General features: G+C 52.6%; 1 protein-coding gene and 1 long non-coding RNA gene across 11 annotated transcripts in view; one reads left to right on the top strand and one right to left on the bottom strand.

Annotated features, from left to right (window-relative positions):
• The window catches only part of Dlgap4 (DLG associated protein 4), a 147,598-nt gene that overhangs the window by 87,198 nt on the left and 36,054 nt on the right, over nucleotides 1–24,346 (top strand). For 4 of the 8 annotated variants that reach the window (XM_063283180.1, XM_063283179.1, XM_039104402.2 and 1 more), the window contains exons 3-7: nucleotides 2,391–3,459; nucleotides 5,827–6,071; nucleotides 7,273–7,387; nucleotides 8,157–8,207; nucleotides 12,065–12,305. In XM_063283180.1, coding sequence (XP_063139250.1) covers nucleotides 2,464–3,459; nucleotides 5,827–6,071; nucleotides 7,273–7,387; nucleotides 8,157–8,207; nucleotides 12,065–12,305 — 1,648 coding nt within the window. In that variant the 5' untranslated portion in view covers nucleotides 2,391–2,463. Of the gene's footprint in view, nucleotides 1–2,390; nucleotides 3,460–5,826; nucleotides 6,072–7,272; nucleotides 7,388–8,156; nucleotides 8,208–12,064; nucleotides 12,306–22,299; nucleotides 23,450–24,346 lie in introns of those variants that run through there. The other 4 variants (XM_039104406.2, XM_039104408.2, XM_063283181.1 and 1 more) reach the window with 3 other exon arrangements.
• LOC103691945 (uncharacterized) lies at nucleotides 8,994–22,319 on the bottom strand. 3 transcript variants are annotated; one of them, XR_010065005.1, is made up of 3 exons: nucleotides 22,068–22,319; nucleotides 18,357–18,540; nucleotides 8,994–12,391 (listed from the first exon to the last, which is right to left on the bottom strand). It is a non-coding gene; the product is annotated as an uncharacterized LOC103691945 (long non-coding RNA). The 3 variants fall into 3 exon arrangements; XR_010065006.1 differs by having other exon boundaries at nucleotides 8,994–18,540; nucleotides 18,749–22,319; XR_010065004.1 differs by having other exon boundaries at nucleotides 8,994–18,540; nucleotides 18,688–22,319.

Raw genomic sequence — 24,346 nt, forward strand, 5'->3', positions numbered from 1 at the left:
ACACACTGTGGCCACAGTGAGAAGCCAGGCGTGGTGGTGCGTGCTGGCTATCCCAGCCCTCGAGAGCCTGGGATACGAGGGCCTCTCGTTCCCCTGCTTGGGTGGGGAGAACCTGCCCTGCTCGCTGCGAGATCATGACACTAATGAGCCACAGTACTGGTGGGTGAAGACCGGTGCTAACAAGGCATGGCCAGCTGGAAAGAAGGAAAATTCTCATCAAAAACCCAGGGGAGGGGAGTGAACTGGAGAAATGGCTTGGTGGTAAAGAGTACTGGCTGCAGCCTAGGGGATAGTGGTGCACGCCTTTAATCCCAGCACTTGGGAGGCAGAAGCAGGTGGATCTCTGTGAGTTCAAAGCCAGGGCTACATAGAGAAACCCTGTCCCAAATAACAAAACAAAAACAAATGAACAACAACAAAGAAAATTGGTTGTTCTAATAGAGGACCTGGGTTCAATTCCTAGTACCTACATAGTGGCTGACAGCCATTTGTAGCTCCCGTCCCTGTGGATCTAATAATTTCTTCTGTTCGTCTGGCTTCCCTGAGCACAAGGCATGCATGTGGCGCACAGATGCACTTGCAGACAGAACACTCATGTGTGTGAAATAAAAATGAATAGGTCTCAAAACAGCCGTGCACGGACAGAATGGGAGCTAGCATTTTCAAGCCGTGTCTGACGAGGGTTTAAGGTACAGAACACAAGAATAGCAAACAGCTCAGCAATAAAGTAGACAGAGGGTTTCAGGAGACATTTCTCCCAAGAAAAATACAGGAATGGCCGAGAGCCACGGTGACAGGATGCTGAACATGATTATGTATGAGGGAAATGCAGGTCAAAACATGGCGGTGGATGCTTGCGGTCCCAGCACTGAAGAGCCTGGGATAGGAGACTAGTGAGTCTGAGGCCAGCCTGGGCTACAGTCTGGCATTCTGACTACTCGAGGTTGCCCTCCCTGGTTCGCACCTTGGCATAGGGATGACCTCTGTTTCAACTGACTTTTAGTTCTTCCATCCAGCAGGGACCTCGAGATCAGGTCCTGTCTCCCCCAGCTTTGCCTTGATCCTCTCCTTAACTTCCCCATGTCAGCAAAGGACTTGGGTATGTTCCAGACCCCATCGTACTTGGCTTCAGGGATAGCCTGGTTGCCTCTGGACTCCAAGTACAGGCCACATGAAGTCTTGAGGCTCCTTTGAGCAGGACATGGGGCCTAGAAACCTAGTTGACCTCCATGATATGGCCAAGAAGAGGCTCAGAAATAGAGAGGACTGTGTCTAAGTTAAGGACTGGTGTTTTCAGGTTATACCTAGAAGTCTGCTGTCCAGCTGTCCCATTTTACAGATGGGCAAAGGGAGTCACAGTGACTCCATCCATTGGCCATTCTCTTGTGCGGCTTCATCTTGTCCCTCTTGTTCTAAGGCTGGACTCCCTTGACCCTGAGTACTCTGCCCCAGGGCATCACTGTATCAACCCAGAGGGCAAAGATGGCCTGTGGGCTTGTTGGCCTCTTTGATGTCGGTGGCCCCAGCATCTGGCCTAGGGAATCATAGTCATTAAACATCTAGGGAGGGACAAAGAGTTTACAGAGGCATGAAGTTCTCTCTGCTGAAGTAGATCTGGACAGCACTGTCTTTGGCCACAGGTAAGGTAGTTCCTGACTAGCCCTGCTCTTTGGAAGTCTCTCTGGCCCTGTCAAGGGCCTGAGACAAGAATACTGAGCAGACCAGAAGACATACCTACCAAAGCACTGAGGATACCAGGAGCCCTGGATATGGAGACTCTGAGATTCCCTGTCTAGAAAACCCTCACCTGCTTCCAAGGCCTTGGGGGCCACTCCCGGGAAAGCCTCCCTAGGGGTTTCCCTCAGGGGTAGCTGTTGGGGGCAGGGCGCAGGAAGCTTGGGATGGGTACGTATGTGTGTGTGTGTGTGTGAGAGAGAGAGAGAGAGCGAGCTCACAGTGACAGTGAGGGTGGGAAGAACATGGAAGTAAGCAGCTCCCTGCCCCGCTGTCCACTGTGGAAATGGGAGGAGTCCAAGGACTCGGAGTCGGAACGTGGCTTTCAGGGTTTCCATGAGCACCTGTCCATTCAGCCACAACAGGAGAGCGTCCTTTGCTTAAAGCTTGGCTGGCTACCACTGTAGCTTTGACCATGTGCTCAGAGACAGTAGACAGGGAACCGTGGCTCTGCTGTCCCCTTCAGCAGGGGACCCCTGCCCAGTGCTGGCGTATACGCAGCAACAGTCACATGGAGGACTGTGATCTGAGGACACAGACCTTGACCTCCGCTCTTGTCTTTGGCCCTGTGATGGCCATTTTCCACAGGCCTCCTCCTGCTGCCGCCCTATTCAGTCCTGTTAACCAGCTGACCACTCATTGTCTTTTCTCCCCAGGACAGCTGCTGCCTGGGACAGGTGACACCAGTGCCCAACTAGGGCAAAGGCCCCCGCCCCGTGGGCCAGGATCATGAAAGGCCTCGGTGACAGCCGCCCCCGCCACCTCTCCGACAGCCTGGACCCACCTCATGAGCCCCTCTTTGCCGGGCCTGACCGCAACCCCTACCTGCTGTCGCCCACCGAGGCCTTTGCCCGGGAAGCCCGTTTCCCTGGGCAAAACACACTGCCGGGGGATGGGCTCTTCCCACTCAACAACCAGCTGCCCCCACCAAGCAGCACCTTTCCCCGGATCCACTACAACTCCCACTTTGAGGTGCCCGAGGAAAGTCCGTTCCCCAGCCATGCCCAAGCCACCAAGATCAACCGGCTGCCTGCCAACCTCCTGGACCAGTTTGAGAAACAACTGCCTATCCACCGGGATGGTTTCAGCACCCTCCAGTTCCCCCGGGGCGAGGCCAAGGCCCGGGGTGAGAGTCCTGGCCGCATTCGCCACCTGGTCCACTCCGTCCAGCGTCTCTTCTTCACTAAGGCACCCTCGATGGAGGGCACCACGGGCAAGGTGGGTGGCAACGGCGGCAAGAAAGGTGTCCTGGAGGACGGGAAAGGCCGGAGGGCCAAAAGCAAGGAACGGGCCAAGGCTGGGGAGCCCAAACGGCGAAGCCGCTCCAACATCTCGGGCTGGTGGAGTTCCGATGACAACCTGGACGGTGAGGGTGGTGCCTTCCGCAGCGGCCCTGCCTCGGGGCTGATGACTCTGGGCCGCCAGCCAGAACGTACCCAGCCCCGCTACTTCATGCACGCCTACAACACCATCAGCGGACACATGCTCAAAACCACCAAGAACACTACCACCGAGCTGACTGCCCCACCACCCCCGCCTGCTCCCCCTGCTACCTGTCCCAGCCTTGGAGTGGGCACTGACACCAACTATGTCAAACGTGGTTCCTGGTCCACTCTGACCCTCAGCCATGCCCACGAGGTCTGCCAGAAGACCTCAGCCACTTTGGATAAGAGCCTGCTGAAGTCCAAATCCTGTCACCAGGGTTTGGCCTACCATTACTTGCAGGTAGGGGTGGGGGCGGGGGCGGGGGGGCGGGGCAGGTGGGCGGGGCGGGGCAGGGCAGGTGGGTGGGGCGGGGCGGGGCAGGGTGGCTATGGTTTGGGGTCCCAGCTGGAGCACAGATGAGACGGCTTCACACTAAGCACCGCTTCTCTCAATTGTGGAATCAGAGGTTGGGGACCTTTTAATAAGAGGATCCCTGTGCTCACAATGTTCTCAGCAGGTGTGTTAATCAGGCCCTTGGGAACCCAGCCCCGGAGAGACTGAACTATGTCCCTGCCCTTTAGATGACAGATCTAGAAGCTGTACCATCCCTCCCTGCTCCCAGGACCAACACATGACATTTTCATGGTCATCTTCCTGCCACTCCCTTGAGACTGGATTTTCCTGGAGGACACAGACCACATTTGATGCAGCCATATGTCCCCCAATGCCCAGGACAGGGTCTGGCAGGGAGGAAGTGCTCAGAAAGAGTAGATGGACAAGTGGGTGCTGAGGCCACCACAGCTAGAAATAAGGAAGTCACAGTCCTGAGGGCCAGGAACAGGCGGTGGTTGGTGTGGGTAAGGGACTGCCTAGGGCCCAGCCCCAAGGCCTGACACACAGGGGTGGAGGGAGGTTTGTCCAGAGGAATTCACACAGTGAAGCTTTGCAGCCTGAGGGCAGCCAAAGACTCCAGCATTGGTGCTGCACAGTGAGGTGGGGCGGGGTCCTGCATGGTGGGTGTGTAGACGGAGTCCAATGGTAGAAGTGACAGGGACGGATCCCACACGGGAGGGGCTGCTCTTATAAGAAATGAGCACTTTGTCCCCAGGATGTGCAAGCACGGGCCTGACTGGCATGCAGAAGCCACATCAAATGCATTATGAAAAGATGAACTCCAAGGTGCGACAAGGCTCACCTTCTCGTCATTCTCTATACAACCCCAGGGACAGTGACACAGTGGGGGAGGGGTATGTTTTCACAGTAGCAGGAAATTGAAATTGAGGCAGCCTTTTAGATATATTGAGGGGTTTCGTGGCTGTCCATCTGCTACCTTAGTTTAGACGTTTAGGGGCAGTGTGTGACCTGCACTCTCCACTCTGTGTGGATTTTGTCTGATTGTAGGAAACGCTTTCGAGACACCGGGAGGGGACTCTGGGCCCTGCGGGCTTGTGCTGCCTGCTGGATAGCAGAGTGAACAGGGACGATCAAGGTCCGATTCCCTGGGGATAGTGTGAATGGGGTGACTAGCTGGCTAGGTGGTCGGCTGGGGTTTGAGGAAAGGCTGAGTTTGGGAAGCAGGTCCTTTGCAGGAAGTAGCTACTGGTATCAAGGGTACAAGGGTGGGTGTGGGACCATCCAACCATGCTGAACAGGAGTGCGCCTTTGAATTCCTGATAGAGGGCTTGCTGCATCCAGAAACCTGTAGACCCAGCATTCTCTGGGAGGAGAGCAGCCTCCCCATGCGGTGGCAATCTTATGACATAATGTATGTGCCCAGGTGCCGTGGCTGCACAGGGGTTTGCCACATGAATCATCTCCGTGTGCACATGCTGGTGTGTGTTCTTGCATAGGGGGGAAGTATGCTGGGAGTGTCTGTCGAGGAACATGAGAGCAGGCCAGGTGTGTGCCTGCTCTGAGTGTGCTAAGATGTATATAGGGCACGGCTCCAGCTTCTGGAGCATGTCCGTGCCATGATGTGCCCAAGGTGACCATGTATCCAAGAGTGGACCAAGGGACCGGAGTGTAGACTGCACATCCCACTACCCCAGAGTAGCTGACAATGACAGACATGGAACAGCCACTTGAAACAGGATCACCAACTGTGCACAGCACTTCCCTCTATCACAGACGGGTTTAAAACAAAGACTGTTGATTCTGGGACTTCACACTCACATTGATGTACTGGGGGGATCCATCCAGGGACCTCTAAAGACCATTGTAGAACCAGGCTCAGACTCCAGGTCTTGGGGGTCTCTCTGTGGGAGACCTCTTTCCTTTGGAACTGGTGTTCTCACCGTAGGCTCCTATTCTGTCTCCTGAAGTGTCACTAGAGGAAATGGGACACAAGGAATGCTGGGTAAAATGTAGCTGCAGTGAGGCCATCTCTGGGATCACGGGAGTGGGAAGTTTTGCTGGCACAAACCCAGCTTGAAATGGAATGGACTTGGGTAAGGTCAGGCGCTCGAGCCATGGCAGAGAGACTTCTAGAACCCAGGTAGTCTTCCCGGCCCAGGGCTTGCTGTTGCTGGGTGATCGAGGACGGGAAAGCCCACAGTGAAGGCTCAAGCTGTCAAAGTAGAAATGGGTCTGTGAGACCCTATTCTCTGACCGGCTGGAAACCTGGCTGGCCCCTAGGTCCCATCTGAGTCTCGTCTCTGGAAATTCCAGGTGCCCGGCGGAGGGGGAGAGTGGAGCACCACGCTGCTGTCCCCTCGAGATATGGATAGCACCGCTGAGGGGCCGATCCCGTGCCGGCGCATGCGCAGTGGCAGCTATATCAAGGCCATGGGCGACGAAGACAGTGATGAGTCTGGAGGTGGTAGCCCCAAGCCTTCTCCCAAGACTGCGGCACGGCGTCAGAGCTATCTGAGGGCCACGCAGCAGTCCCTGGGAGAGCAGAGCAACCCCCGCAGGTGAGTAGCCCATCCTCAGGTCTAGAACTACAGCCCTGCTGGAGCCCCACCCCTTCGTGTATGCCACGCCCCTTGGGAGTACTGTCCAGAATTGAACCCTGTAGGATCTACCACTTTAACTTAATGGGAGGCCTGTCTTAACAGTATATCCCGGAGGAAGGTCTCAGAACTTGTAATCCTATCCTTAAACCAGCTGAGTCCCCTGGGTGAGCCTCACACTGTACATACCCTATGTCTCTCCGGAGCCTGGCCCTCCTCCCCTTTGGCCACTGTAGCAGAAACCTGGCCTACAGATGGATCCTGTTTCTCGGCTCTCACTCAGGTCCAAGTGAATACCACCCCCCCCCATAAGAGTTTCCTCATGCTTAGGTAAGCCCTGCCTGCTAACAACTTGTCCTCTAAATAGCCCCACTTACAATTAAGCCCTGCTCAGTTGTAATTAGCTAAATTCTGCCACAGGAGTCATATGCACAAGTAAGTTCACTCCTGTGGCGGAGTTACCCCAGGGTCCTTTGCCCTTCGTAACTAGAGCCAGCCTTGGCGAGAGGGATCAGTTATAGGAATGGTTGCTGTCTGTTGACCCTGGTCTTGCTGGCTACTGTGCTTGCCCCGGTGCACTTACTTCTGCACCGTGAAGTCCTTACCTCAGGGCCAGCAATGTGTCATCCCCAATCCATAAATAAGGACCATGGCGTGGGAGCAAGAGGTGGTGACTCGCCAGACATTCTCTGCAGAAAGCTGGAGGCTAGTCCTAGCCCCATGTCAGGATCACAAACTGACCTAGAGTAAGGCTGGGGAGGAGTGGGGCAGGGGTAGGTAATATGAGAAAGACTGAGAAACTAGGTCTTCAGGGCAAACAGCAAACCCATATCTGGACATCACAGTGGCCCTGAGGACCTCCGGGCATTTTTTAGGTAAATACCAAGGCTATCGATCTGTCTAGTTTCTGGAATTGCCTTAGATTTTCAGTTTTGTAGCCTTGGACTAGGTTGCAAGGCCTCCAGTTTAAAACAGGCAAATGCAAGCATAGGCTGCCACCTTGAGGCCACAGTGCGCATGACAGGTGAGGGCTGTCTGCCACAGATTTTCTTGGGTCTCCCAAAGGTGGGAGTTCTCCGTTCGCTTGGAGCCCCCCTCCTGGCCTCAGTTCCCCCGGTTAAACAGTGGTGGGCTGAGCCCTGTCTATCATTTTCCCTGCCAGGAGCTTGGACCGCTTGGATTCAGTGGACATGCCGCTGCCGTCCAAGTACCCCAGCTGGGAAGAGGACTACAACCCCATCAGTGACAGCCTCAATGACTCCGGCTGTATCAGCCAGGTGAGGGGGACTAAAGGAGTCAGGGGGCTCAGTTCATCACCGTCTGTCCAGAGCTCTGCCTCCCTGTCTCCCTCCTCAGAAAGGCCTTTCCTGGTCACCCTGGATAGAGCAGTCCCCGATGCTGTTCCCAGGCACCAATCCCTGGAGTCACAGTAGTTTGCTGACGTCTGTGCCATTCTGCCTGCTGAGGCTAGGGTGTCCCTACACACTCCTGTTCCCTGCGGGTTCCTGTCACCTAGCCCAGCACCCAGGCAGGCAGAGGCTTATTAAGTGCTATCTTGATAGACATGTCATGCCTAGCCTCACCCATGGCTCCCATCTTCCTGTGTCTGTCCCCTCCACTCCCTTCCTCTCTTCCTGCCCGTCTCACCCTCCCTTCCTGCCTGCCTTTTTCTCTCCTTGTTCACTACATTTTCCCTGGGTGTTCTGTATGTCTCCATCTCCATAGCTCTGTCGCTCACACACTTTCTCCATCCCAGCCTGCCTGCCCCAGGTACCCAGAATACTTTGCCCTTAGTTCTAAGGCATCTGGAATCTTCCATGTCCTGAGCTACATTGGTGGCTCTAAAGTGACATTGTCCAGGAGATAGTGGTCCTGGGTACTGTCTAGAGAACATGTCCTCAATGTCAGCCCTGGAAGTGAGCTTCCCATCCCTGAGGAAGTCAAGCAGAACTTCGAAACAGAATCTATATGGGGTAGGGAAGAGTCCTGAGTAGCCCAGACTAGGCCTGGCCCTCCTGTAAACTGCACCCTCTCTCTCTCCTGCAGGTTTTTGGACAGGCTTCCCTGATCCCTCAGTTGTTTGGCCATGATCAACAGGTCAGTATGTTTGCCAGGCTTGTACCCCAAACCAGAGGGCAGGGCTGGTCCTAAGCCTTCAGCTGAGGGGTCAGGTACCCAGTCTGGGTTAGGTTCAAGCAGAGCTGTGTTAGGACAGCAGCTCCCCTGAGGATGGAGGTGAGGCACACATCACTGTGCCCTGACCCTGAGCCATCACTTTACTGTGTCTTAGTCTGTCCTTACAACTGGGAAGGCATGAGCTAGGGTCTGTGGATGGACAAGAAGTCACTGCAGGGCAATGGGGAAGAAGCAGGGCAATGAAGGAGAACCCGTAATGTCCCCGCCTCCCTGCTGAAGCCTGGGTCAGCCAGGGAGACTCCATTAGTCAGTCGCTCCCAAGCTGGTTTGCTGTCAGCTAGATGCTGATGCACTTTTTCCTTGAGGAACCCCCTCACCCTCTGCTTCTCTCTCCCTGGATGAGACCAGGAAGAATTCTGTTTGGACAGGTTAGGGACTTTGAGGCATTCTCTGACAGGCTCAGGTCCCTTGGTTTTCTCCTTTCCAGAGCCCCAGTAACCCTTTAAGGATGTGGGGGTGTTGGCATAAATATGGAAACTTTTAACTTTGTAAAAGTTGTCAGTGTGACTGTGTCTGTCTGTGTGTCTGTCTGAATTATAATTCCTCTGGACACCCATCCCTGAAGAAGTCCCTGGCCTCCTAGCTCCAAGGCCAGAAAAGGGGGCAGGAAATGTTGATCCAATTTAAACTTATCCTCTGTCTTAGTTAGGGTTTTACTGCTGTGAACAGACACCAAGACCAAAGCATCTCTTAGACAACATTTAATTGGGGCTGGCTTACAGGTTCAGAGGTTCAGTCCATTATCATCAAGGCAGGAACATGGCAGCATCCAGGCAGGCACGGTGCAGGAGGAGCTGAGAGTTCTACATCTTCATCTGAAGGCTTATAGGAGAAGACTGGCTCCCACATGATCAGGAGGAGGGTCTTAAAGTCCATGCCCACAGTGACACACTTCTTCCAACAAAGCCACACCTCCGAATAGTGCCACCCCACTGGACCAAGCATATTCAAACCACCACATCTCCCCCAACCCCTGTCTAGCTTACGAATGAATGAGATGCAGACCAAGGTTATTTTATTTGACTTTGACAATTACTTGGGGCTTACAATACACAGCAGCAGACCAAACTTCAGTAGAAGCGTACACAGAATTCAGCCTTTCACCTCGGTCAGGGGTGGGCATGCCTCCCAAGGCACTTCCCACATAGTGGCGAAGCTAGTTCTGGCTGTCTCCTAATTCCAGCCACAGTGTGTGCTGTATCGTCCTCATGTTACAGGACACTGGGTTACTCTGTAAGGAGTGTAGCCAGGCAATTCTCCATCCCGTGGCTCCCACAGGTTTACATTAAACATGTGACAGTAACACGCACAGAAGCGCCTGTACATGCCTCTCAGGGACACTCACACAGACTACTTGACACCTCCTACCGGTTTGGGAACATCCGCACAAACATTTATAAACACTGGTCCTGCCACACAGCTTTTTCTGCATTATCAGGTGTGTGTGACCAGTGAGTCTTTCCTGGACTCTGTTCTGACCAGGTGATGAATCAGCTTGTGTAGACTTGGTTTTGTTTGAGATGGGGCCTCATATCCCAGACTGGCCTTAACCTTCCTATGCAGCCCACCTAGCTTTAAGGCCCTGATCCCCCTGCCTCTGCATCCTAAGCACTGAGAGAGGCAAGTACACCCAGCCCTCATTTAGTTTTGACAGCACTTTGAAATTAGGACTGTTATCAGTCCCATTTTATAGATGGAAAACTGAGGCAAAGAGTAGATGATCTGCCCACATTTGTATTGTCAGGAAGATGATGGGCCCACAATCAATACCTGGGCAGTCTGCTCTTGGGGCTCTGTTCTTTTTTTAAAAAATTTATTTATTTTATGTGTATAAGTACACTGTGGCTGTCTTCAGACACACATTAGATCCCATTACAGATGGTTGTGAGCCACCATGTGGTTGCTGGGAATTGAACTCAGGACCTCTGGAAGGGCACTCAGTGCTCTTAACCACTGAGCCATCTTTCCAACCCCAGAGCTCTGTTCTTATGGTGCAGATCCAAAGCAAGACCTTGTTGCCCTGGGCAGTCACAGAGGCTCTCAAAAATACATCGGTTTTCGTCTTTGAAAGATAACACAACACTTTAATGTCCTCTGTAGATGTATTTTGGGTTTGCCATGCGGCCTGATTTTAACTTAACAGATTATCCAATGGAATGTCCTGCAGTGATAGCTAATGGTCTACAACCCATGTCTGTCCATGGTGTTTGACCCAGTGAAATGTGACTAGTATGTCTACCAAATTCACTCAGTTCTAATTGATGTAAACCTAAATGGCATGGCCGTGTGTGTCTCATAGCTTCCATGATAGCACAGGTTCAAACCTTTCCAAATGCCTTCCCAGTTATGTGAGGGACCATCTAGGCATTTGGGTCTGAAGGACACACAGGCTGTTACCCAGGTTGTTCCCTTTCACGCAGACAAGGAAATGCATTCTTAAGCCAGCCCAGAGCTGCTGAGGTTGTGCTGCTGGGTTAGAGCTGGCCCAGATCCATCGTCACTCCACAGGGCATTCGGTCCGCTGTGCCTCCCCCTCCTCTTCCCCCGTCCTCCTCCTCCTTCTCTTCCTCCCCGATCCTCCTCCAGCTCTGGGTCCCCCAGGCTTCTACCTAGAGTCCACCTGTGGCCAGCTGACTCGTTAGCTTCTGCTGCATGGCCCCTAGCTGCCAACATAGCCTGTAATGGAAATCAGTAAGGGCTACCAGAATCTTCAGGGTGTAGGTGTGGTGAGGCCCCTGTGTCACACCTCTAGCTTCCTGTCTGCAGGATCCTGGGTGGTGATCTCTGGAGAGATGCTTAGGAAGTGTGTGATTTGAAATGGCACAGATACCCATAACCACTCCCCCTATTGCCCTGGTAAGACATCATGGTGGTCACCATCCACCAAGCTGTTGCATCCGCTTGTCTCTAGCCTTTGCCTCCTTCCCAGACCCTTTCTTCAGACCACAGCATCCACTGGATTACTATTCCTTACATATTTGGATCGCTGGTTCTGCTCCTTCCTCACTAGGTACCCTTGACAAGTGTCTTCTTACTGTCCCTCGGGGGGGGGGGGGGTTTCTTGTGGGTTTTTTTTTGTTTGTTTGTTTGTTTGTTTTGTTTTTTGTTTTTGTTTGTTACTAGAACTTATTAAATGGGGGCTGGGGATTTAGCTCAGTGGTAGAGCGCTTACCTAGGAAGCGCAAAGCCCTGGGTTCAGTCCCCAGCTCCGAAAAAAAGAACCAAAAAAAGAAAAAAAAAGATGTAAGAAGCTTCCTAGGTAAGGGGCCTGCGGGGAGCAAGAGCAAGCGCAGACGTGGCTTTGCCACCAGGCCAGCATTTTTTTTTTTTTTTTTGGTTCTTTTTTTCGGAGCTGGGGACCGAACCCAGGGCTTTGCGCTTCCTAGGTAAGCGCTCTACCACTGAGCTAAATCCCCAGCCCCAAAAAAGAACTTATTAAATGGTAAATACCCAACATTACCAATGGCTCAGATTCTTTCATGATGAATTCAGTAGATTAGTACAGACAACAAGGTTTTATTAAACCTTATTTTGTCAGCATCCTGTAATATTCCAGCATTTTTCTTGTTGTAGATGGAGAAACGGAGGCCCACAGAGATGAGAGGGCTGTTTAATCCTAAGGCATTTGTGCCCTGAGTGAGGTGAGAGGAGGAGAGATAGACTAAGGGACAGCCAAGGAAAGCCTCTAGCCCTGGAGCTGAGCTAGACCAGCAAAGACTGGCAAAGCCAGGCTCTGATGCCTGCCTCTGTCTGGACAGGTCCGGGAGGCAGACCTGAGTGACCAGTATGAGGCAGCCTGTGAGTCGGCCTGCAGTGAGGCTGAGTCGACAGCCGCAGAGGCGCTCGACTTGTCGCTGCCCAGCTACTTCCGCTCACGCAGCCACAGCTACCTGCGAGCCATCCAGGCGGGCTGCTCGCAGGAGGAGGACAGTGTCTCCCTGCAGTCCCTCTCCCCACCGCCCAGCACCGGCAGCCTCAGCAACAGCCGTACACTTCCAAGTGAGTACCGTATGCAGGAGGTTGGCGTTCATTCCACTTCGGGCTGTTCACCAGGGGAGGGCACAGGAAATATCCGGGTGGGCAGCCTAGAGGGATGCCAGGGAGGAGCCATAGGTCACCACAGGAGGGACGGTGGAGAACTAACAGCTAACTGGTGAGGCTAAACAGCTAGCAGAAACAGACCGTCCAGTGGGCAGGGATGGAGAGTGTGGGAGCCCAGAGATCCCTGCTTAGAGCAGCCTCTTGCTGATAAGCAGGGCTTACTAACCCACTTGGGGTTAGCTGTGTAGACAAACCTATAGGAAAGGCAAGAACCTTCAGGGAAGGCAAAGAGAGGAATGAGGGGTTAAATCCACTCCCAGCCTTCCCAGTGGGGTGAGTTTGTCTCTCATGTTCACAATCAGGGATGGCCCTACCGTCCTCAGGTTGTTCTGACCCCTGTGTGAGCAGAGGAAGGAGCCACACTGTGTGCCCAAGCCAGGCAGAAGCAGAAAGTCAGACCAGGGGCCACACTACAAAGTGTGGACTGGTCGAGACCACCCTGAGTCTACTCTTCTTGCCCTTTATTTTCTCCATGACTAAACCAGACCCTAGAGTCCTGGGGTTGTTGGACCATGCAGGAAGCTACCTATAACATTCTCGCCATGTACAGACCCTAAGTAAACACCATTTGCTGGGACGGGACAGGTACTTTCTGTTATAACTGCTCCTTAGCCTCAACTCTGAACCTCCATGCCAGTCCAGGGCAGTGGGGTTGGGTTGTAAGAAGAGATGGCTGCTGGTTTCCGATGTCACTAAGTGAACTGAGCCCCACAGATGTTGTACGCAGGTGGCCAACATTGATTAAATGAACTGGTCCCTTCAGGAACAGAGCAGAAACGGTGGTCCCACTGCACTGCCCATTACCCTTGCAGACTTCCCATCCCAGCCCGAGTGGGTACCCCAAGACAGATCCCTAAACTCTGGCCCCTTTTACACCTGGAGGAACAGCCTGGCTTTTAGCTGTGAGGAGTCCATTCCAGTCTAATCTCTTAGACCAGTCTGCCGCAAATCTCGTGCCGCTGCACCTGGGGCCTGACATGGCTGGAAAACGCTGTCAAGGAGCTAGGTGTCATGGTCTGGTCTTCTCTGAGTCTTGTTCACTGTTGTTTCTGGCTCTACTGGTTTGGGGACTTTGAACAACTGAAGCCACAGTCTGGTTTCTTATCCTATCGGGAAGAGGCTTCCCGGCATCCTCTGTCCCAGGGTGAGCAAAGCTGCCTCCCACCCCCTGGGCTTCACCATCTGGCAGTCGGTCCTCCTCACTCGGCCTTTTAGCTGGGCAGTTTGTCCTAGGACAGAGCCTTCTAAAGACAACTGCAGCCCCACCCCGTACCCTGTAACCATTTTAACCTGTTTGAAAAGCAACATAGTTGCCTCTTGGAGGCACTGCTTCTCTAGTGCCTTCCGTCTCTGCTCATGGGTGACCCGCTACTCTACAGAAGTCTCCAGGCTGGGGTGGAGGTTGCTGCTGTTCTGTGGCTTCCAAATCCAGAGAGCTCTGCCAGGCTGTCCCAGAGCTCTGCTGCACTAATGGGAGTCTCAGGTAACATCACCTTCTCCACATTCTCATGCCCCAGAGACGTTCTCTGGGTGTGTTGGGGGTTGGGGGGATGTGTTTTTGAGACAAGGTTTCTCTGTGTACTCCTGGCTGTCCTGGAACTTGCTCTGTAGACCAGGCTAGCCTCAAACTGAGATTTGCCTGCCTCTGCCTCCCGTGTGCTATTGAGATGGGCTTAGAAGGACGCAGGACATCTATAGAAATTCACTGCAAATAAACCCTCGACTTCCTCCAGCCCCCATCACTCATGAGTGCACAGACCCATAACTGCACATCCCAGAACCCAGGCCATGTGGGCCCCTCTTTGAGATAGCTCTTGCTTCCGTAATGCTGCACAACAAACACAGTACAACAATAGACATCCCCAAGTTTGTCAGCCTCATGCTTCTCCTGGGACCAGAGGTCCTCAGAATGAGTTGTTCTCAGGAGGAGGGCAGAAGGCAAGAGAGCGAGCCTAACAGTACAAGCACATTCAAGGCCCAACATAAGCAAACATCCCATTGGCTAAAGCAAGTTGCACGACTGAGCTCAGAATCAAGGGTGAGGACCCTTTTCACTTTTGGAGAAGAGATTGTATCCCTGTGGCAAAGGGTGTGCACGCAGAGGGTTGAAGATCAGCCTGCTGTATCCCACACATGTATGCATGCCTCTCTCATACAGAACACTTATCCTACCCAAGATCCCCCTAAGTTTCATACAGCCACAGTGTTGAGATCCATGATTTGTGCTAGATCTGGTTACAGCTTTTCTTTCCTTTTTTTTTTTTTAATTTATTCATTTATTATATGTAAGTACACTGTAGCTGTCTTCAGATACACCAGAAGAGGGCATCGGATCTCTTTAAGATGGTTGTGAGCCACCATGTGGTTGCTGGGAATTGAACTCAGGACCTCTGGAAGAGCAGTCAGTGCTCTTAACTGCTGAGCCATCTCTCCAGCCCTACAGCTTTTCTTGATCCATCAACCTATGATCTAAAAAGCTGTGTTACCTGCCCTGTCACCCAACACCCTCTTCCCCTAATGGAGACCTTTGACTTAGCACAAGGACAGGGCAGCTGCCACCCAGACTCTGTTGAGCTGGGACAGGAGGGGGCTCACAGGTTTTCTGACTTGGGCGATTCTGAAGTCCTTCTGAGCAAGCCGATGAGCCCACTCTGTGAGATAGGAGACTCGTTCTGAAGATTTCCTGCCCTGAGAAATGAACTTTGAACCTTTGCCTGCTTCCTTCCTAGGAGCAGCAGAAGGATTCACCTTCCATAGCAGAAGCTGACTGAGTTGATTGACCTAGATCAAACACAGTTCATTTAATTTAATTTCATGTCACTTTGTGCCAAAGTCATATCCACGACCACTTTGAGCCTCACCTCCCTTTACTTAACTATTCCTATACTGGGATGCTGTGGGACCACACCACTGAGCTTTCCCATAGCTCCTTTGCCCACCTGAGGGGTTTGTATCAATGTGTGTGCCTGTGTGCCTGCTTTTCTGTATATGCACCACCCGCATGTAGGTGACCATAGTGGCCAGAAGAGTGTGTCAGATCCCCTCGAACTGGACTTACAGGCAGTTGTGAGCCAAACCCCACCCTCTGCAAAAATAGCAAGTGCTTTTGTTTTTCTTTCTCCCTTCCTTTAAAAAAGAATTATTTATTTTGTGTATATGAGTACATTGTCTTCAGACACACCAGAAGAGGGCACTGAATCCCATTACAGATGGTTGTGAGCCACCATGTGGTTGCTGGGAATTAACTCAGGACCTCTAGAAGAGTAGTCGGTGCTCTTAACCACTGAGTCACTCCAGCAACCCCCCTCAGCCTATCTTCCTTCCTTTCTTTCTTCCTTCCTTCCTCTCTTTCTTTCTTTCTTTCTTTCTTTCTTTTTTTCCTTCTTTCTTTCTTAGAGGATCTCACTATGTAGCTCTGGCTAGCCTGGAACTATATGTAGAACAGGTTGGCCTTGAACTCACAGACATCAGCCTACTTCTGCCTCCCAAGTGCTGAGATTAAAAGCCTAAGCCCTAGCCTGTGTGGTATTATAAATGGCAATGACTTTGTTTTGATCTTTATCTTAGGCTGTATCTTAATTTGAGAATGATCTACTGACTGGAGACTAAAATTGACTGATTTCTTTTTCAGCTCAGCAATTCCTAGGCCTTTTATATTTCCCCTAAGTATCCCTAACAGGTTGTGAGTTCTCGCTTTACTTCCTTATCCAAAGGGCCCAGGTCTTCAGGTCTTAGCCAACTACATCTGCACACTTGAAGTCAGTACAGATGAATCTCACTGAGAGTTCTGAGCCACACCCAAACAGAAGCCAGGCTTCTTCTCCAATCCTCCCTAATAGTTTGCTCATCCTTCCCTCACTGCGTGATCCTGGGGCCAAGATGCTAGCTCTTGGTTGTTATGAAGTCACACTCTATGTCGTGTACCGTCTCAATGGCGCCTGGGGATGAGCAGTGGGGAACAATAGCAGACATTTATGAGCTGCTGATCAGCTGCCTTTGCTCTGTGTGTCCTATACCCTGGGCCCAAAGGCTGTTCCTGAGCCAGTGTCCCAGCCAGGCCCTGTTTCCCCCATGGACATGGCAGAAGGATAGGAGGACGAACTAATTTTGTAAGACATCTCAAGTCTCTTGGCTTCGCATCGGCAAAAACAGTTAGTCAAAGCAAGTCACTAGTCCAAAGCTGATGGTGCCACAGAGATTTTTGTGAGACATAGCAAAGACGATAAGTCCAAAGAACTGAGAACTGAGGTCACTGATTCAGTCTCAACCTCAGTGTCTATCAACCGATCATCTACCTATAATCTATTTCTCCTTCAATCTGCATTAAAATACCTCTCCTCACTATGTGTATGTATGTGCATGATGTGTGTGTGTGTGTGTGTGTGTGTTTGAGCCTGCAAACAGTGCCCCATGCATGGTTTCTCCCTCTTCTTTCCCCTTCCTATAGGGCATCACTGTGTAACCTTAGCTTGCCTGGAATCACAGAGATCTGCCTATCTCTGCCTCTCAAGGGCTGAGCCATCTCTCCAGCCCTTCCTTCTACCTCCGTGTGGGTTCCAGGGATCAAACTCAGGCCATCAGACCTCATGGCCAGCTTTTATGTGATGAGCCCCTCCCAGCCCCCAAAAGACCCTACATTTCTAAAGAAATAAATTCCAACTTTGCTTCAGTAATAATAATTAAGGCAATCACAGCGTGCGAAAGCACGCACGCACACACACACACACACACACACACACACACACACACACACACACACAGAGCACATTCTGGATGAACCAGCATTTGTTATCAAGTGTAAGGATGTAGGCTTCAGTTAAACAGTTCAGGGACTTTTGCACAAATATAGTCAAGAAAGTATTGTGCAACACCCTCTCGTACCTGCCCAGACACACGTTACACAGTCACAGAAAGACCTGTATACAGTATGGTACAGTTGGTATAGTGCAAGCATGAGGACCTGAATTTGGACCACTAGTACCATGCTGTTGGGGGTGGGGGGATCCAAGCGTGGTAACACACCTTCTTAGTGTTCTATTGCTGTGAAGAGACATGAGTAACTCGACTCTTCATTTGATGTGGGTGGAGGGTGAGACAGGGTTTCTGAAACTAGCTCTGCAGACCAGGCTGGCCTTGAACTCACAGAGCTCCACCTGCCTCTGCCTCCCAGGTGCTGGGAATAAAGGCGTGCACCACTGCCCCCTCCTGGCTCAAGGAAAAGCATTGAATTGGGGGCTGGCTCACAGAGGCTCAGTCCATTATCATCGTGGTGGGGAGCATGGCAGCAGGCAGGAAGGCATGGTGTTGCAGAAGTAGCTAAGAGTTTTACATCTTGATCCTCTGGAAGCAGGCGGAGAGAGACACAGACAGACAAGAGAGGAGAGGCAGACAGTCAGACAGACACTGGGTCCGGCATGCACTTTTGAAACCTCAAAGACCACATTTCCTCCTTAGCAAGGCCACACTTCTTAATACTTCTAATCCTTCTCAAAAATCCACCAGCTAGGGACTAAATCTGCAAATATAGAAGCGTATGGGGACCACTCTCATTTAAGCCATCACAGACATCCTATCTCTGAGGGAGCAAAGACAGTGGATCCCTAACCAGTCAGCCAGCCTAGCCAACTTGGCGAGTTTCTCAAAAAGAAGGTACAGACTGAAAATGACACCCAACATACACACCCACCCACACATGGATGTGCACACACACAAAGAAAGACGTGAAGACAGATGTGTACCAATAATCCTATGCATACATGTGCATACCTAGTTCGACACACCCTGCACACAAAGTACAAGCCTGTGTGTCTCCGTCAAAGCTCACACCCACACTTGTGAAGAAACACTCCGGGCTTCCCCATTCGCCTTCACTATAGGTTCCCATGGTGACCTCCACATACCTGCTCTGGTTTGACCTCTGCTCCTCTTGTGCTCTGCAGATATACTCACCTGCCACCCAGGAAAGCCAAAGGCACCAGATTTCCAGGTTTCTGGCCAGAGCTGCAGCTGGTCCGTGTGGTAGTTTTGTGCCGAGTTAAAAAAGGGCACTGTCTCCTATGACACTCTGCCACCATCTGCTGAAAAGTCACCATGATACAGTGGTTTCTATTAGAATATGGTCCTTTACGTCCATCTGCCGGGGGAAAAAAAAGTCATAGTAATTATATACTTTGACTATGTCTATATTGTGAGTAGCGCCCTGCATGCACACACGGGGCATCCTTAATCAGTGTAAAAACTTGTACAACCATACATGGAGGTCCAGCTTAGAATCACCCACCTCTACACAGGCACACACCAGCACACAGCCAGTCCCCCTACTCAGAAGGCTCTCCTCTTACTTCCCAGCCTTCCCGTGTTGGTTCTGAGTTGTTGGCTGAGAGGCATGTAGCTCTGTTTGTTTCTCCACCCTGAGCCCATGTGCTCACAGGACCAGATGCAGGCAGGTAGGTGGGAAGATGGGGGTGCAGGGTAGCTCTTGAGGCAGTGGGCACCTAGGCAGAACCAACTGCTCTCGTGGGGGCGGGGCGTGTAGCTGCCCACCCACTACTCACAGCTTCCCAGCTCTGGCTCCAGCACTGCCACCCTCCCTCCTCCTTTCTGACCCAGTTTCCACATTCCAGAAATAGCTCTGGCAGGTGACTGGCAGGCAGCGGGTCAGCAGGGGCTCAGCTTCTACAGCCCCTCCCCAGCCAGAGGACACCTGGGAGGGGACATGAGGGCCATGATGCGACCCTTTGGTCTGCCTTTTCTTTCTTTATGCTTCTGAAAGGAAGCAAGAACAGTGACAAGCCTCCCTCCCATCTCTTCCCTCAGCTCCCCCACTCAACCGTCGTCGCCTTCTGTTTCTCCCTCAGCCCTCTGTTTCTCTTCCTTTCCTTCCTCTCAGTTTTGGGCTTTCCCCTCCTCCCTCCTATGTCTCTCCCACTCCCTCTGAATCACATCACACAGATTCAGAAGCCGAGATATCACACAGGGCCCACAGCAAGTGGTGTGGGGGTGGGGAGACTACTGTGTGGCACCCTCCCAATTACATTCTCTAGATCTTCAAATGTGGAAACGGTCACACACACACACACACACACACACACACACACACACAGGTACATAGACTTAGGGTCATTCTTCACCCATACTGCAAGCTCCAGGTTGAGCTGGACAAGTTCCAGTCCAGAAAACATTCTACCTCCCTGCTCAGAGGCCCAGGGTACTTTCTTCAGTGCTGATAGGTCACTGAAGAGGTGGCCGTCCCTACCTGGGCTTCATATTGTTTATCTAGACTTTGGTTATCTGGACCATTTAAGTCACAGGCTGCTCTCCCTCTCATTTTGTCCCTTCTCTCATCCCTTAGAACTCTTCTGATTTCTTTGATTCCTTTCCCTTCCCTTGCACATATACATAGGTCTTGTCTCTCAAGCCTAGTCCACCCTAATCTCCAGTTATTACACAGCAGAGCCCTGTAACCTCAGCCCATTCAGTCCCCAGAGTGTCAGGGCAAACATTCTGTAATTTGAGTGTCATTTCTGATTCCTGAAGCTAAGGTTTGAGATTTAATCTGAGTTAAACAGATTAAGTGAGCCACCACCAATTAGTGATGTCTGCTATGGCCAGCGTTACACATACCTGCCATTCCTGACTTAACCCCGATACACACACACACACACACACACACACACACACGCACACGCACACGCACACACACACATATACTCAAAAAGTGGGCGTGGGAAGGTTTACAAAGCCTAGAAGTGTCACAGTCAAGGTTATTCAGAAAATAGGTCAAGGAGATGTTTCTCAAAGCTTTGAGCTCTTCATTGTCCTATGGGGTTAGGAAGGAAGCAACCCAAGGATGTGACAAAGAAGAAGAGAATCATCTGGCAGTAGGAACAAGATTAGAGGCTGTCATACTGGTCAGGCAGGGGACAGCGGCCCTGTTAGGGCCATAGGGTCAGTGGTAATAGGATTCAGGAGGCCTTATCCTGGATGACTGTCAAATTTCCTACTGTTGAAGCAGGCACCTCTCCTCAGGGCACTGGGTAGAAGGCAGGCTTCTCCTTACGTTCTATCATGCCCTTGTCCCAGATTGTCTTAGCGAGGGTTTCTATTTGATGTGACGAAAACACCATGACCAAAAAGCAAGTTAGGAAGGAAAGGGTTTATTTGGCTTACACTTCCAGATCATAATCCATCATTGGAGGAAGTCAGGACAGGAACTCAAGCAGGGCTGAAACCTGGAGGCAGGAGCTGGTACAGAGGCCATGGAGGGTGCTGCTTCCTGGTTTGCTTCCCATGGCTTGCTTAGCCTACTTTCTTAAAGAACCCAGGACCACTGTGGGCTGGGCCCTTCTCCCTTGATCACTAATTGGGAAAATGCCTTACTGCTGGATCTCAAGGAGGCATTTCCTCACCTGAGGCTCCTTCCTCTCTGATGACTCTAGCTTGTGTCACGTTGACACACAAAAGCAGCCAGTACAGGGACGTTCCTAGGTATCTGAGAGCCTACTATATGCGGACTGCACGGATTTTCACTGTCCACATTTTTAAAGAATCCACAGAAATGGTGACTCAAACTCTAGCCAGTTGCTGTTCTGCCACCTGGGACAGGACAGCAACTATCTGGAAAGGACCATTTACCCTCCCCTAGAAGCCCAGGTTCATGCAGGAGGATCTGAGGCCAGTATTACACCTCAGGCCTGGGTCCAGTCAACTCCTTTTTGCAGAGAGGCTAGCCAGACTTGGAGCTCCTGGGTGAGGACCCAGTCAGTACACAAAATGGTCCCACCCACCCCCCAAACACCTTACAGGACCTGAGGAACGTGTGTGCGAGCGCCCGCAGGTGTGTGTGTGGGGTGGGGGGAGTACCAATAGAGAAGTGTGCTGACATGTGAACTCTAGCACCAAGGTCCAGACTTGGTGAAGTCCAGATTGAAGCTGCCCATGAGTTCTTCTGTGGACTGGATTTAGAGGGTCAAAGACTTCCTTTTTAAAATTCTGTTTCTGCCTGGTTTCTCTCCAGGGAACACTCAGCACTGGCGAATCCCAGAGAGAAAGGGGGGCCTTGCCCAAGGTTAGACAAGGAGTGTTAACTGAATTGGAAGGGTGCAGTGACACAAGGGTGACTTGGGGTGTCATAGTCTATCAAGATTTTACTTTGTCTTTTCACTAAGTAAAGCAAATGAAACCGAAGAGCACGATGTAGCCAACTCCTGCTTTTAAAGTGCTTAGCACAGTGCTGCCATCAAATAAGTTTGTTGCTTTTGTCATTATTATGTCTTAATGCAAAGGGAAGACTGGAAACAGTGTTACCTTCTTCATTCCTCACAGCCCTCTGTCAGATCCAAATACAGAAAGCAGGCAACCGGCTTGTCACGCTGCAAGGATCAGTGCCTGGCAGAACTTGCTGTAAATGGACTGCCAGTCTGGGGGAGGGGACTGGACTCACTCAGTTGTCACATTTTACAAAGACTGGTGAGGCACAGAAAGGTTGAGCATCTTGCCTAAGGTCACACAAGTGTAATACTGAACCCATCCTTAGGACCCTTGGGAGCACAGCAAGGGATAGCGCGGAGAGACAACTAGACACTGCCAGGCTGAGTATCTAGGACCTGCGTGAGGGACGGAAAGCCCACGGTGGCTCCTCTCCTCAGCCTGTTTCCCTACCTACAGTGAGGCGTCGCCACCAGGGTGAGCCCGTAGGGACGGACCGCCACTTGGCCTCCCGTACGGACCGTGCATTAAGTTCCAGCTGGAACCGGTTTGGCAGGGCGGTTCGAGAGGGCGGAGTCCCTCAGCTCGGGCATGCGCGAGCCGGCGCGGGCGCGCACTCCCTTTCAAGACCGGCCGGCCAGGGCGTGGGCCGCGCGGTACGCGTGCGCGCTTGCGCTGTGTCCCGGCTGCGCGCGCCCCCTGGCGGCCCCGGAATCCCGGGCGACGCGCGCGCGGCTGACGCGAGGGGCGGGGCCGGCGCGGGGCTTTAACCCGGAGGCCCCGCCTCTCGGGCGTACAAAACCGGAGCCTCGGGCCGGGCCGCGTGAGGGAGGAGGGTGAGTGCCCGCCGCTGGCCGCAGCTGCCGCCAGTCCATCCGTCACTCCGTCCGTCTGTCCGACCCACGTCGTCGCCGCCGCCGCCTCCTCAGCCCGGACGCCCGGGGCCCGCCCAGCGCCGCCCGGAGCAGCCGCGGCCCCGCGAGGAGACGGGCGCCGCCTCCGCCCGGCCCTGCCCTGCCCCGTCTTCCCGTCTGTCCGTCCGTCCGCCCGCTCGCCCGCGCTTCCGTCCTTCTGTCGGGCCGCTGGCCCTCGGGCCCGTGTCTCTGTTGAGCCCGCTTTGTCTCTCCCTAGCTCGCTGTCTCTTTGTCTCTGCTCTCGCGCTCTCGGCCCCTCCCTCGCTCCAGGATCTCGGGTCCCCTCTCCCAGCGCTCCTCTCCTCTCTTACAGCCACGGGTTCTGGCACCCCCATTCTTTGGGACTCCCTAAATCTTTTGGGTCCTCTCCTTCAGAACACACTCCACTCACCCAGGCCACCCCTGAGCTTACCACACATCCTGAGGGTCCTTCTTGATCCGTGTGCCCCTGATTCCTGGGGGTTACCTTCACCTAGCCCATATTTCCCCACGGGTTAACCACTTCTCGGAGCCTCCCATATCTACCAGAACCTTTTACATCCCTTAATGGTCTCCTTAAACCCCCGGTATCTCCCCAGCTCCCTAACTTCAGAACCTCTGCCTTTTCTAGATTTGTCCGCTGTCGCTGTCACTGTGTCTCCTTGTTCTCCGAGCGCCCCACTTCTCTGGACCCGGTCCCCGCCTTGCTCTCTGCCTCTTCCACGCATCTGTGTCGGTGGTCTCATTGCTGTTTCTGCCGCCTGCCTCTGAGCCTTCTCCTCTGCCCAGAGATCTTGCTCCCTTGCTTCTCTGCCCCATCCCCTGTCGCCCCTTCTCTCTGCTCCTTGTCACTCCCTCTCCCTTTTCTGTCTCTGCCGGGTCTCTGGGTCTCTGACCCCCATCCGGCCCTCATGGCTTTGTGTCTGGAGCTCTTGAAGCAATGTGAGTGGTGGGGTGTCCGAGTCGGGCCGGGCGGAGTCATCCCGCAGGCTGGCCGCGGCAGAGGCTCCATGGGGTTGGCGCTGGGGCAGGGGCTGGCGCTGGGGCAATGAGGCTGTGGGGCCTCTAGACCAGGGGGACAAGGATGGTGGGGCCAGGCTGTCTGGCGAGGGGGTTGGGGGGAAGGGCCTTCCTGCCCTGAGGCTTCTGCTTTAGTTGCTTGAGTGTGTGGAGGGCGCCCTGGGCTGGGTATCCCTGCTGGTTTGGCCCTGCATGGCCTGGCACTTTGTGATCGCTTGTGGGCAGGCCTGGGCTATTTTGGAGCCTACAGCAGGATGTGATATCACTTGGGCGTTTATTTAGACCCAGCTGGGGGTGGGGGCTGCGTTCTTGCCAACTTGAGTAATGAAATTTTGCAGGGGGGTGTGGCTTCTTAGACAGCTGGGCTATATGGTTGTGGTCAGAACTTTTTAGGTTACCCTGAGTGGCCAGGTGAACCGAGGTCTGTGAAACTTGGTCTTGCTGAGACCGGGATGAATTAGAGAGGAATCGCCCTTACAATGACCACCCTTGATTATTGTATTTGGCTGTCTCAGTCTCTGAAATCTTGACTAGACCAGCTCCAAAAAGTTTGACTTCGGGTGTGCCCCTTGGACTTAAGTCTCATGTGTTCCATCTGTAAAAGGGATAATGAGGGAGGTAGTACCAAGGGTTGTCATGAAGATCAAATGAGGCATATCTCGACATGCTTTGTAAACTGTCAGCCTGCCTTTAGACAGTCCCAGAGAGAACTTTCCTCAGAGTACAGAGCTGAGCAGGCAGAACTGAGTCCAGGCCCAGGACTCGTCCACTTCCATCTGGTTAAGGAGTGTGTCTACCTTTCCAGAATCCCCAGTGCCA

The sequence above is a fragment of the Rattus norvegicus genome, chromosome 3, assembly GCF_036323735.1.
Source record: "Rattus norvegicus strain BN/NHsdMcwi chromosome 3, GRCr8, whole genome shotgun sequence".
NCBI classification, from domain to species: Eukaryota; Metazoa; Chordata; class Mammalia; order Rodentia; family Muridae; genus Rattus; species Rattus norvegicus.